This window comes from Neolamprologus brichardi, chromosome 5 (assembly GCF_056152115.1).
Source record: "Neolamprologus brichardi isolate AB-2024 chromosome 5, ASM5615211v1, whole genome shotgun sequence".
Taxonomy (NCBI): Eukaryota; Metazoa; Chordata; class Actinopteri; order Cichliformes; family Cichlidae; genus Neolamprologus; species Neolamprologus brichardi.
In genome coordinates, this window is record NC_142108.1 from 25,863,607 (window position 1) to 25,877,165 (window position 13,559).

Below are 13,559 nucleotides of genomic sequence, written 5' to 3' on the forward strand. Positions count from 1 at the left end.
CCTAAGCTGAAGTCAAAACATCAGAATGACAAAATACCGCAATTATGAGGTTTATGGCATTAATATTCTCTCTCTGTGATATCTTTCTCTTCGGCTGCTCAGTGGAGATTATCTCTCTTGGTTATTAGTGCAGCATGTTGACAGGCATTGGGGCATGTTACACTGATAAGAGGAGAAGAAGAGAAACGAACTCTAGCTCTAGCCTGTCCCTGTTAATACGTCCCACCTACACTTTGCCTTTCGATTCCATTTATCTCTCTCCCTTCCCATCTCTTGGCCTCACTAGTGCAGCTATTTAATCTTTAAGCAAGTGAAGTTTAGCAGGGGAGAGATCTTTGTTGTTGGGTGATGCTTCTCATTTTAGATCCTATTATTGTTTATATGACTCTGCAGAGGAGGAAGCAAATATCGAATGAAATAAAAAAGCAACACAATAAATGACTGTTAGATTATAACTAAAACACCTGTCTAAAATGCTGCAGTGTTCCCATTGTGCTCCCACTCAGAGTGGTCTAGAGCTTCTGAGTCTGAAACACTGTGATGCTGTATGAGACTGAATGGTCACCCTCCTAAAATGATCAAGGGTTTACCTCTGTGTGAACAAGCGTGCACACACTATATGCATAAATTACATGTGGCACTTCTAAGCACTTTTAATCAGTGTCATGAACACTGTTTTTTCTCTGCTCTCACTTTTAGATTAGCTGCAATGTAGGTCAACAGCACACAACACAAGACACCACAATTTTTTCAGTGTTGACCGAGTTCTAATATATCATTGAAAGAAGCAAAAAAAAAAAAAACAAGGTCACTGATACTCGAGAGGGATTCCTGTCTTAAACAGTGAGCTCAATTGTTTCTCTTTTTCTGTGTTTTTTTTTTTTTTTTTTACCAGACAGATGCTTTATCCATCAGTCTCCCTTAGCTGAGAGAGCGAGGATTCCTCTAACGGGACACGGGTCGAGGACATCTGAGAGACAACACATGGGGATGTTTTGACAAAGCCCCGGCCTCGTCTCAGATGAGAAAGAGTCCCACATGGATGGATCTGTGCACTGCACGGCTCTCATTTCCAGAATTGCCTGTCCAAGGCAAATTAATCACAAATAAATCCATAAGGTCTCAGACTTGTCACTCTGCCTTGCATTCATGGAGAAATCCCAGAAAACTACCTATAGTATCTTGGGGCTCAGAGTGAGACAGGTATAGGTGTTACAAGCAAGAAGCAGACCAACAGGAAGCCCTTACAGTCAAGGAGAAGGCCAATAATGTGAAAAGAGGTGCCGGGATTATAAGAGGTCATACTGTCTGAATTTGAGATTCAAAAGATGGTGTGGGATAATGAGGAGTGTGACGGAGGGGCATATGGAGCAGAGCCCGGCATGTGCAAAACCATGTGGAAAACGTTTGCGGGCTTAACAGGCCATGATCTTTGAATTCTGAGAGATTCGCAGGGATCGCGGGTCACGTTATCACATCCACATATGATAAATGTGCTGTGAAAATGAGGATAATAAAGTGCATGTGTATGGGTATACAAATGACTGCTTACTGTTATTTGATCTGTGTACTAACAACACGGCTGCATTTTGACAGTTTTGTCTTATTAAACTCTTTCTTTCCCTTGTCTGAAGCTCCCTTAATTCTTCTTGTTTTTCACCCTTTTTGCTGCTATATGGATGTGTGCAGGGTGGAGAACAGACAGAGAAATAGAAGACCAGCAGACAGAAAAAAAAGCACCTGGCCATACTGAAATCCCATCACAGTGGGGAAGAAGGAATAAAGGCTCCTGAATGTTCCCTGGGGCCCTCTGGGAACAAAATGACATGTCTTAGAGCTCGTCTATTCACCTCCTGCTGTTACAACATCCTACAATGTGTACAGACCAAAGAGGCCGCCTCTATCAAACACACATCACAATCCTTTATTGGATCCATGTTTAAAAGAAAAGGGGGGTAGGGGGGGAAAGAAATCAGTAATGGAAATTAAGGGTTGCTGCTTATGATGCAGATATTAAGTCATGTTGTCTGTAATGCTATTTAACAGGCAAATGTTGCAGTAATGAACATCTGCTGAGGCACTAATTTGTATTCCTTATGTTTAACTAAACAGCTAACAGCAGCCGAAGTAGCCATCAATCCACAAGAATACGAGAGGCTTTTACTTTAACATAATATTGTGTGAATGCCTATTGTGTAGGCAGGCTGTTGACATTTTGGTCTCTCTTTCTTTCCCTTATTTTCTCCCACTCTCTCTCTCCCTCACTCGCTTCCCTCCGTTACTGCAGCCCAATGCAAACCTTCCCTCATCTTTGTTTGCACAATGCAGCAGAAGCCTTGAGGGGGTGTGTTTGTTTTGTTTTGCTTTGTGTCTTGTTCCACACAGAGGACAGCCATCCAGTCATCAGCATGGCTGTTCCCCACGTGCACTGTTAGTCAATTAGAGCTGCCATTAAAGACAGAGGCACCGAGGGAAATAAAGGCAGCGGCGTGGATTTGTCTGTGCTGCGCTGATTTCCATCCTTAAAGCCTCTCCAGACGAAGAGGCTGCAATAATTGGGATTCTGACAGTGGGTTAGGGGGATTCATTTCCTGGTTTCGCCTCCTCCCCACCACTTTTCCATGCAATCATGTCTATCCAATCATGTCCGCCCAGCACCTACCTTTGCACTCGATCCCCTTAACTCTCTTTATCTATAGCCACATTTGGCTGAAGAATTACTGAAGCCTTTCCTCCTAAATCTAATTGCTCTGGTATAACTCCAGGAACATTGCTTCCAAGCACCTACTACCGATGATGCAGACCTCACCAGGAGACAGACTTTTCCAATTCTTTTCAATGTGACCTAAAACACGTAGTTCTACTATTAGTTGGGAGAAGTTCTTTAATAAACAGTATGTCTAAATACTGGAGTAGTTGCCAATAAATCTGGTAGATATCGGAGTTACAGAATATTACTACTCCAACAAATCTGGGCCACAAGGGTACACAAACTGCTACTTCTTTTACAATACTTTTCTTTCTCCTTAGATACAGTGACTATCAAAATCATTGCCAGACATAAATCAAGTTGTTGTTATCACTGTGACAGATTGTCTCCATTCTGAATCTTCACTCCTCAATAACATGAGCCACACTCCCACAGTCGAGACCCTTGAACTCACAATAGCATGGGGTTAGATGATCAGATTACACTCAGGAAAACACACATGGGCATTGTTAAAGGAGATTGCAATTCCACCCATGAACATGGCTCTCATTGTGCCCCACTGAAGAGAATGCTTTTCATTCTAGAGCGAACAGCAAGGGCAAACAGGACCTCGTGTGTCTCTGTGGTGCACCATCTCCTCAAGGCTCTGAGGGGAAATCAGATCTTTCTCGTCAGGGCCAGCTCTACTGAAAGGGTCTGGTATGGTTTCTTCACTCATGGCACTTCTTAGAGAAGAAACTTAATCTCACTTGTAAGACAATTGCAGAGGGAAAAAAAAAAGGCCTCAGCAATTCGATGTAAGCACCCCATTCTGCTGTCAATATTTTGACAGATTTCATGACAGCATAATTATTTGCCGGGATCCCTGCCAAGGGTTTAATTGTTACATGCGTAATTACACGTTTAGTTGAGGAGATGTTGGTACAAAGCACCGGTTGCATTATTACTATTAGAGGACAAATAGTGTCTTTCATCTTGCCTCCTTTATGCTGTCTCTACAGCTCCATAATCCCCTCATGTAAGAGGATACCTTACGAACCCTCTGAGGGCACCTCTCACAAATCAATTCATTACCCCATAATATCGGCTGGCATATGTGCATCTTTCATAGATCAATTCATTACCCAACTTCTGGCAGCTGAAAGGCGGCGGCAAACCACAGTTTAATGTAGTGATATCAGTTTGCAGTGTTCAGGAAGATAACTAGAGAGCACATGAATTGAAGGCAGTCTTCGATCCAAAAAGGCTTCTGACCAATCGGGGAACTACAACACAACATCTTTTTTTAGTCGTGATGGTTTTATGTCCTTTCTTGGTAAAGGACACACTTCCCAATTGTTTGTGCTGAAGCTCATAATTATTGTATAGAGCCATAAAATCCATCTCTGTATCATTGTGCTGCATTCCACAGCTGCACTCACAGATAATCCATCCCTCACATAAAGCTTTAATAATGAGTCAATGCATCACAGGATCAAGGGAAACGGAGGGGAAAAGAAAATGGTGAAATTCTGAGCTCATGTAGTGTATATATGTCTGCCAGAATAACTGCCAGTACCCAAATCTAAGTGGTGCTGAAGACGAAAAGGGAAAATTGGCCATTAAAAAGGTTTTATCCTAGTTGATCTTGACCAACAAAGCCAGTGAACAGAAACTGAGAAATAAATATGGAGGCAATCAGACAGAGCAGGCTAAACGCAGTGAGGATATGAAGTGGATCAACATACTTTCCCTGAGTGGACAACATTTAATTGTATAATCCCATTTAGCTCAAAATACACCATGACTGAGGACACCCCTGAGATGTTTCAATCCACCACATGCAGTGAATTACATGTAGGTCAGAAAACAAGCAGATTAGTGTAATTATGCATGGATGTGGATCAGAGTAGCTTGCTGCACCATCTTCACATGCCTCTTATTGGCCCATATTCCTTAAGGAGGAGCCGCTGCCTGTCCCCATTAGTAGTCCTTGAACAGGCCTGACAGTGTTTGGGGAGGCAGCACCCATCAAGTTTTTCCCTCCCAGCACACAGGTGCTGGGGGATGCGCTGTAATTACAGGTGCACATAAGAGAGGCAGCAACACATCGCTCTAAAATGCAGGTGGGTGGTTTGTTGTGCTGAGCTGGATCAGCACTGCTGCAGTCCGCAGGTTACACGCTGCTGTGCTGCTTCAAGTGATCAACATCTCTAAGCACGCTGACCAAATGCCACCTGCCACAGTGTGGATAGGGCATGGCACAGGTAAATGTTGGGTGCATTGATGTTTTGAAAAGCCAAATCGATTTGCCTGAGAGGGATTCCAATTGACAGGAAAATGTGTGCAATTTTGAAAAATGGTTGAGAGGAGGCACTACTACAAGCAGAAGAATTTTACAGATTCAAAATTGTTGTTAGCATTTGAGTGTGTGCGTGTATGTGTGTGTGTGTGTAGTCTTATTTAAATATCTGTTGAACTTGATCACTGTGAACAATATGCACAGAGATGTGTTTTTCTCTGGGAAGAAACTCAAATGCTTAAAAGCACTAATATTAATAAAAAACATATATACATATGGAATAAAGAATGTATTCATACAGGAGATAAAACAAAACAAAATCACATACTGATTGTGTATAATTTAAGGATTCATTTAAGGTCTACTCTAAATGTTCTGCAATTTCCAGAGCAGGAAAGTTAATAAACAACTGCTTCTTTGAAAAGCAGTTATGATTTTAAACCAAACACCTGTGTTGTTTGGTGCTGCAATTCACATCCTTTTACGGCAGCTCAGAAAAACTCAACATGTTCTGTAGTCATGACTTCCAGCAGTAGCTGTGTAGTTTAAGATCCAAACGCCAGCAACTATTATTTCTGCTGGAAAAAGGATAGGATCATATTTTGTATGGAAATGCCCCAATGTTGAATAAGCTATGCATAGAATATGTACCTCCCATCATATTCTTGATATATTACCTAATATCATTTTATAGTGTCAATTACATTGTAATAAATAGATCTCGGAACAGCTTAGTGCACTACAAGAGATAAAAATTGCAAGGACTATATCCTTTAGTTGATGGAGTACACTGTTATGACAGAGAAGACTGATTGACTAGTCTTAGGAGAAAACAGAGAGCAAAACATACCTCGACAAACAGTCCCATTTTCCACAGGCTCATTCCCAGCTTTGCACATACAGCGCCCGATAGGTACCATCCACTCTCCATCGCCGTTGCAGTACAGCTTAATAGGCACATCCACCTCCTCTGCATTGGGGATACAAACCCCTCTTGCTGCCACAAGGGAGGTGCTCTCTGCTCCAGATAGTGTCTCCTGGAATAATGCCCCGTTAGTGATTATACGAGGACACTTCCGGTAGAAGACACGAACAGCGATGAGAGACATGCAGCCGCCATAATCTTGGAAGGCCAAGTAAAAGCCATTCCGTGACACTGGGCCAAAGCTTCGAACCTCAGTGTTAATCTTCATCACTCTGCCCCCAAGGTCCACCTGGGAGAAGCTCTCATCTGCTGCAATGGTGTCAACCTTGATCCAGGGGTTCTCCATCCACGGTGGTGATGTTCTGGTGGCTGAATCAGAATCAGATTCATAGTAATATAGGTTAAAAGTCTCTTTACAGGAGCCTGGAACATTAGGAATGCTACTGCAGTCCCTAACAGAGAACTTCATCTCCACGTGGATTCGCTGCGCACCGCGACGCCGGATGTATTTTGTCCGTACCCAGTTGTTCTGGTTGGTGTCGAAAACATTACAGACTTGGTACGTCCGGATGGTGTTCATGTTTTCATCATAACCGCTCACCTCTTCCCACTGTTGATCAAAGACATGGAATAAATTTTGTGTCAGTTTTCAAAAACACTTTGATTTAAATACATTAAAACAAAATAAAGCAAAAAAAAAACTGCAACAGAGACACTCATAAGCCATATTCAATAAGGTTCTCTGATCATTTCTAATAACAGAAATTATCATCAAGTCCTGGAGCTACCTAGTTTCCAGCAATAACAGGTATGTTTTCATTCAGTTCTAATAACTTCAATTACTGCGAGTAATCAGCTTAAAACAATATTTTGATTCTAATGACTATGTGGGAAGAGGAAACATAATATCTCTAATAACTTTACAAGAATGCATTCCACTAGTTTAAAGAACAAATGAGAACCAGCCCTCCCAGCATGTTCAAATACGAGTATTACCTTGAGAAAAGGAAAAGCCTTCTCCAACTTCTCAAGGTAGTTATTAAGAAATTAAAGTAGGTTTCATGCTTACTTTGAATCATACTTAACTTCATTTCATTCGATACAGTCAATAAAATAACAGTTTTCAAAACAATAGTAGCAATAGTAATAGAAACAACTTCCTCTACTGAAAAAAGGCTCACTCTTCAGGGCTTCTAAAACGTTGCTCAGTTATTCCTAATGCTTAATTTCTGGATACTTTAGGTCAGGGTATGAATTGAGTTTCAAGCTTCATCGGGCAGCAGTTTTTTGCATGGTAGAGTCTGTCAAGAGTTAAATATGGCATTTAAGAGTACGTGTTAAACTTTTAGAAAGAATCTCATTTGGGGAAAATAAATGCATTTCGGGTGGTTATAGAAAAGGAAATCTTTTTCCACAGGCTTAGACTTCTTATATTCGACTGCTCCTTCCCATTTTCCCAGTAAAGAAATATTTCACATGCTATACCGCTCAAAGAGAAATTGGAGATGTGACATTAGTCACTTGAACACAGCAGTGAGGCTCTGGTTTATATGATAGCGTGTCCTACTTTTTTTTTTTTTTTTTATTGTAACTTAATAGGACGCATTCAAAGCACATGCTGTTATGGGGTATTGAAAATGTAGTGAAAGCGCCTTTCACTATGGTGAAGCACTGAGAAAACATGACATGAATTTTCCACAATCAAAGTCACACTAAACTGGCATAATCATATTACACAGGTAATCATATAAAGAATAATCAGGGGGCAAATTTTACTCCAGGTTTTTTCAGTATGCTGTTCCACTTCAAAGTCCACATTCTGCACACCAATTTAAGTTCTCGCTTCAGCTATACAGAGTCCAGATGCAGCCTCTGTGGATTTCCTGCCCCTTGGCTAAGGATCAAACCAGCTTTAAACACCATGTACTCTAACCACTATGCAGGCCATGACCTTGACCCCAGCATCTCAGCCAAGAAAAGAATCCAGTTCTCACCCCCATGAACCACTTTGCATTGGCTGCTCCCGCTACGGCTTCTACCATTCTTCCTCCCCCTTCACTCTTCACTTCACAGCTGATATAATTTCTCAAATTAGTGCCCACTTAGTGAGGATTTTGACAGATTTTGACAGATTTTGACGGTTTGGGAGAAAAAAGTCACCCCTCCTGTTACAAACTTGCATTCTATCAAACACTTTTACTAATTAAAGCAGCTTTAGTTCTTAATTCCCATGTCCCAATTAATCATTGCTAGTGTAATGCTTGGCGTGACCCAAACAATCACAGAAGCCAACCTAAACAGAAAAGTCTGATGTGCAGCCAAAAATAATACTAATAATGAGAGAGAAAAAGAAAGCTGCATTAAAAAATTAAATAAAAGCATAAATGGGCCAGTCATCTAGGCAATATGAAAAAAACTGAAGTCTCCCTATTAAAAAAGAAAAAAAGTGTTTCAATTGAAATTTATATTTATTTATATTTCTCTTCTTGACTATCTATTTATAAATGAATTTCTAGCGTTAATCCTTATATTGATTATCTCACTATAATCATGAGCATTTTCCTTCCGGTACCTTTAGAGATCAGATTAAAACCTAATTAGTTGGAAGGCATGGATGTACGTGCTACAGTTCACGGGTATGGTTAACAGGAAAGGAAAAAAATCTGTCTTTTGCCCAGTATTGGCAGACATCATCATCACAGGTCATGAGCACCCATTGACCTTCCCACTTGTTGAGGAGCAGTAGGGAGGCTGTGGGCCAATTAAATAAGAGCGGACAGCTTGCTTGTAGTGAGCAGAGCATTGGGCAATCACAGTTTAATAAAATGAATGTGGAGACAGGTGGGGGTTGCTACTAATGAGGGATGCAGACAGGGGAAACTCCAGGAAAGTGTTGGCAGAGATGTGGGGGAAGGGTTGAATCTGGCTAAAAAAGACCCCAAACAAAATGTGTTTTGATGAAGGGCCCCTTTTTGTCCTGTCACGGCCTCTTTGCCCTGCTTTCATCACAGCCAGTGGAGGGAAGCAAATGGGGCATAATAAGACCCTAACGATCAAGCGCAGAGTGTGAAATTAGAAGAAACGTCTTCATTTTCACAGCTTTTTCCCCTGGCTCTTCACGTAGAGTGCTGTAAAAGGTGGTCATGTGTTTTGAGTACAGCAGGTGAAGGTAACACTGATGGAGGATGTCTAGAGAGATTAGATGGAGGGAATGAGCTGCCCTCAGATGACGGTGGAAACAAAAACTCCTACTCATTGTACCAAGATCCTGATACATTTGGCCAAAGTTTTCTCAGCAAAAGTCAACAAGCAATGGAATAAGCACACTGAACAGTGCACTAATAGACCGTAAAATAAGCTCCTTTGCATTTGTGCGTGATTTGGGGTAATTTTTCAAAACTGTTAGACATGATACTGCTTCAAGATAAACAAAAACTAATGGTTTTTCACGGTACACATGCTTCCTTCCTCAGAGAAACATCCTCTCATGATGAAAAACCAATGGTGTGAAACCGAATGCGCGACTGGTTCCAAACAAAAGCACACTGTTCTGCGTTTTAATTGCTCTCGTTGGGGTCCTAGCTCGAACAATCTTGGGTCGAATGGTGCAAGAAAATAGTTTGCTATGTTTGGTTGAACCTGCTGGATGTTACTCATTGGTTAATCCAAACATACTTAAACAAACACTAGTATTTACCTGCATATAATAAGTGATTACTCTGATAAAAAGCAGGTTTTAAAAACTATGATAGAATCTTTGAGAATCCCTAGCAGTAGCATAGGAGAGTAAATTGTTACATTCATGGCACAGTCTAACTACTTTTCAAATACACTTCTTGTTACATAAAGCGTACTAGAGTCCAGGCAAGTACTTGCTCTTGTACTTCACACAGAACCTCTATTTTCCTGCCAACTGTTGTTATGTTTTCTTAACAAACTATTTGCAGGTCCACTAACTGCCGAGGAGTCTGATTTAGATTACTCTGGAAAAGCAACACTGAGAAACTATTGTCTTAAACAGAAAAAAAATGTGCAGTTTCAGAGCGTGAACTCTCTCAGGCAAATTTTCTTATAATTTCTTAAAGTAGTCTTTAGGAATAGTTCTCCAGGCTTAATTCCCTGCATTTTGGTGATTTTTCACCATTGTCATGTTGAAACAATCAGATATTTTCCAGCCCAAAACCAGATGGTACTTTTCTGTGTTGATGAGTCCATAAGTACAATAACGGCCCCAAACACCACTGGCTGAAATGGAGCCCCAAACCATGACAGAGCCACCACGGTGTTTTAAATATGGCTGATCTCCTCTGTACAATGATGATTTAAAACACATATTTCAAATTTGGACTGATCCCTCAATAAGACCTGTTGCCAGTGTTGTTTTAGTCCAGTTCTTTTGCAGTTTGCCACACCTTAGCCTTTATGCCCATTTCCCTTCCTTTAGAGTGTTATCTTGATAGTCACTCTTCTTTTGGGACCATTTTTGATGTGTCTTCAGCAAACAGTAGTTGCTGCAGAGCCACATGTATCTCTCAGGTATTTTATCTAGTCTTTGCTGGATTTTCGTCCCTAATTCTTAAGATCAAGACTTTTTGATACTTTTCAGCTGCTGTAGGAAGTTTTTTTAGGCCTCCAACTTCTCTTAATTCTTCAGGTTTTTCCAAGGAACGATGCAACATGCCATGCCAGCATATACCAAGATTTTGGCCAATGTCTCTTTAGAAATCACCTTGATGTTCAGACAGTTATTTTTGCTGTTTTTCCTAGATTTCACTTGAATGATTCATAGGTCACTGTTAAGGAGCTTAACAAACAAATAAACAAAACCAAAAAAAAAAAGCCTTTCCTCAGAAAATATCAGGTACAACGACTGGACTGAAAATATATGAAAAATAGCCAGTGTCCAAAGAAAAACTTCCAGGACCTCTAGAAAGGCAGGACAATTATTACTCTTTTAAAATTTACTTGAAAGTCTGGTTCCTTGCAACACAAAAAATGAAGGAATGAGGGTTGGCACAAGACTTTTACACAGCATTGTAGATTGTGCTGGACTAGAGACTGCCGCTCCTCTCTTCTTCTGTAGTTATTTAAAATGCTTCAGTTCAGTGAAGCTCACTGAGAGTGAGGCTCAGAATCAATATCTCTTGTGCCATTTGAGGAGAGAGAAAGAAAAGTTCACCTGACCTGCAATCCATGTCTCTTCAAGACAGTATGTCTCTACTCTATCTGTAAAGCCAGACGGAACGCACCGACAAGGCTGAATTATTGACTAGAGTAGGCTCTACAGCTCGGATTATTAACCAAAGATGGTCTTTCCTTTAAGTCCATGGTTTCATATCTCTTCATAAGTTTTTTTTAGCAAAAATATATAAAAATTATCTTATGTAAAAGATATTGTATACTACCTCTTGTATCCATTTACCGTGTAATTTAACAGTAACTTTATTTAAACACGATTTAAACAAAATTAGCAGGCACAGGTGTTCTTTGTTTATGTTTATGCTGTAACAAATAACCCCACTCTCCTATTTCTGATTTAAGAAAACTTTTATCCATGTTATGGCTTTTAATTGCACCAAATACAACCAATTTAAGTGCGGATGTTAAACATTTCAAGGATCCTGCCATGGAAAATCCAGACCAGACTGCAAAACCCTCAGGATCAAGGTGCTGTATTTGAATCTGCTTAACCAGCTGCTGCCAATCTGGGCATGAAATGTGATGTTTTGATTACATTAACTTATTTGAGAACTGCACTTGTGATTGACAAGTCATTAGCCAATTAGCATACCCTTCCACCAATCCTTCTAACTCTATTAATGAACAAAGTTTGAAGAAAGAACTTGATGCCTACTAGTGCATGCCCATGCTATTGTACTGTTTGGCCTGTTCATGATGTTCAAACTGATGGGGGCTACTTAATCAGGAGTGGTAGATATTGTTTATATTTTATACTGTTAGGTAGTCACTAGGTATGCATGAGTCAACTTTTCTAGATCTACAAGAGACGCTATTTTCAACAAACATTAGGAAGCTTAGATTAGGTGTTATAGGTACACAGAATATAAAAAGCAGGTAATGCATCATGCATAATTCAACTTGGCTTGGCTATATAGTAGTATGTATGTTGTGAAATAAAACAATTATAGGAAGTGTTAAATGGTCATTTTTGCCCATTGCTAGGTAGTTGCTAGGTAACATAATGACATAATAATAACTGCTACAAAAAAAAAAACTTCACTGATCTAAGATGTGCCAAATTTGGCTGTACAACTGGTGGTCTGGAAGGAGTTTGCAGACAAAGAAGAGATAAAGAGGGATTTCACATATTCTAAAGTTATCTGAAACTAGAGATTGATATCATGAGCTCATCAGGAAACTACTGAGATCACTGTCAGGCTTCTTTACAATGAAGTCTTTTTACAACCACAGAAGTTACCCCCAAGTGCCCTTTAGAAAGAATTCAGTTTTAAGGCACTTCCATGCCAGCTTCATTTTTCAGACTCAAAGCTAAATCCATCTTTTAAACTGTCCGAAGCAGAACAGCCATAGTTATGTTGCGTGACCAGTGTTCAAGAACAGCACTTGCATCTTTCCGTAAAACATGAACGTAGTAACCCCGTGGACCTTGGCCCACTAGATCCTTAAGTTAAGCTCACTGTAAATAACCTTGGTGTAAAAATGGACTCTGACTTTAAGCTGAACAAACAGATTAATTTTGTTGTGAAATCAGTTTTTTTACACACACACCCCACTCCCCCACCCCACCCCAAGCTCAAGCTCTTCTTATCTTTTAATCATTTTGAGTTACACATGCTTTTATAACAACTCAACTGACTATTGTAATGCCCTTTACACATTACAATGGTTATTTACTTCTGTCAGTGATACTTTCAAGCCTTCCAACATGCTACTGCACACCTTAACAAAATCCGTAAGATGGATCATATCTCCCCTGTTCTGGCGTCCCTTCACTGGCTTCCTGTGCATTTTAGGACTGATTTTAAGATTTTATTGTAAGTTTATAAATCCCTTAATGGGTTGGCTTCCTCTTATCTTGCTGATCTCGTAACACCTTATGTTCCTCAAGGTCTCAGATCTGCAGATTAGCTAATCCTCCATGTACCAAAGAATAGATTTAAGAAACTTTCTCAGCCACAGTCCTTAAACTGTGGAATGAGTTACCTCCACATGTTAGGCTGGTCATTTTGTAAAGTATGTCTTTATTCTTCAGCTTTCAGAGTGAACGCTTTGGTATTTAGTGTTGTATTTTGTGATTCTTTAGATGTGTTTGTGCATGTGTGTGTGTGTATTCATTTGTTTCATGTGAAGCACTTTGGTCAACTTTGTTATTTTTAACTTTTCTTTATTAATAAATGTGGTTTGGAAAGGAAATAAAAACAGCTACACTGACACAAAAATCACATAAAACAAAACTCCAAAATATTGCTTAGTGCTAATGCTGCCATTTACTTTCAAAATCATCCTCGTGACTAAACTGCTTCCAAAGATTTCCACAAAAACACAAGTGTTATGTCATCTGTTATATTTCTCTAGTAGGGCTACTATGCTTGTAGAACATATTCAAACTGCATGTAATGCATTCAAGTTGGCAGAAAGTTTTCCTCTGGATCTGTGCAAAT

The 13,559-nt window shown here is 40.0% G+C and overlaps 1 protein-coding gene across 5 annotated transcripts in view; it reads right to left on the minus strand.

Annotated features, from left to right (window-relative positions):
• The window catches only part of ephb2b (eph receptor B2b), a 122,050-nt gene that overhangs the window by 55,826 nt on the left and 52,665 nt on the right, over window positions 1–13,559 (minus strand). For all 5 annotated transcript variants that reach the window (XM_035904516.2, XM_087840915.1, XM_006782910.3 and 2 more), the window contains exon 3: window positions 5,842–6,526. In XM_035904516.2, the coding sequence (XP_035760409.1) occupies window positions 5,842–6,526 (685 nt within the window). The remainder of the gene's footprint in view (window positions 1–5,841; window positions 6,527–13,559) is intronic.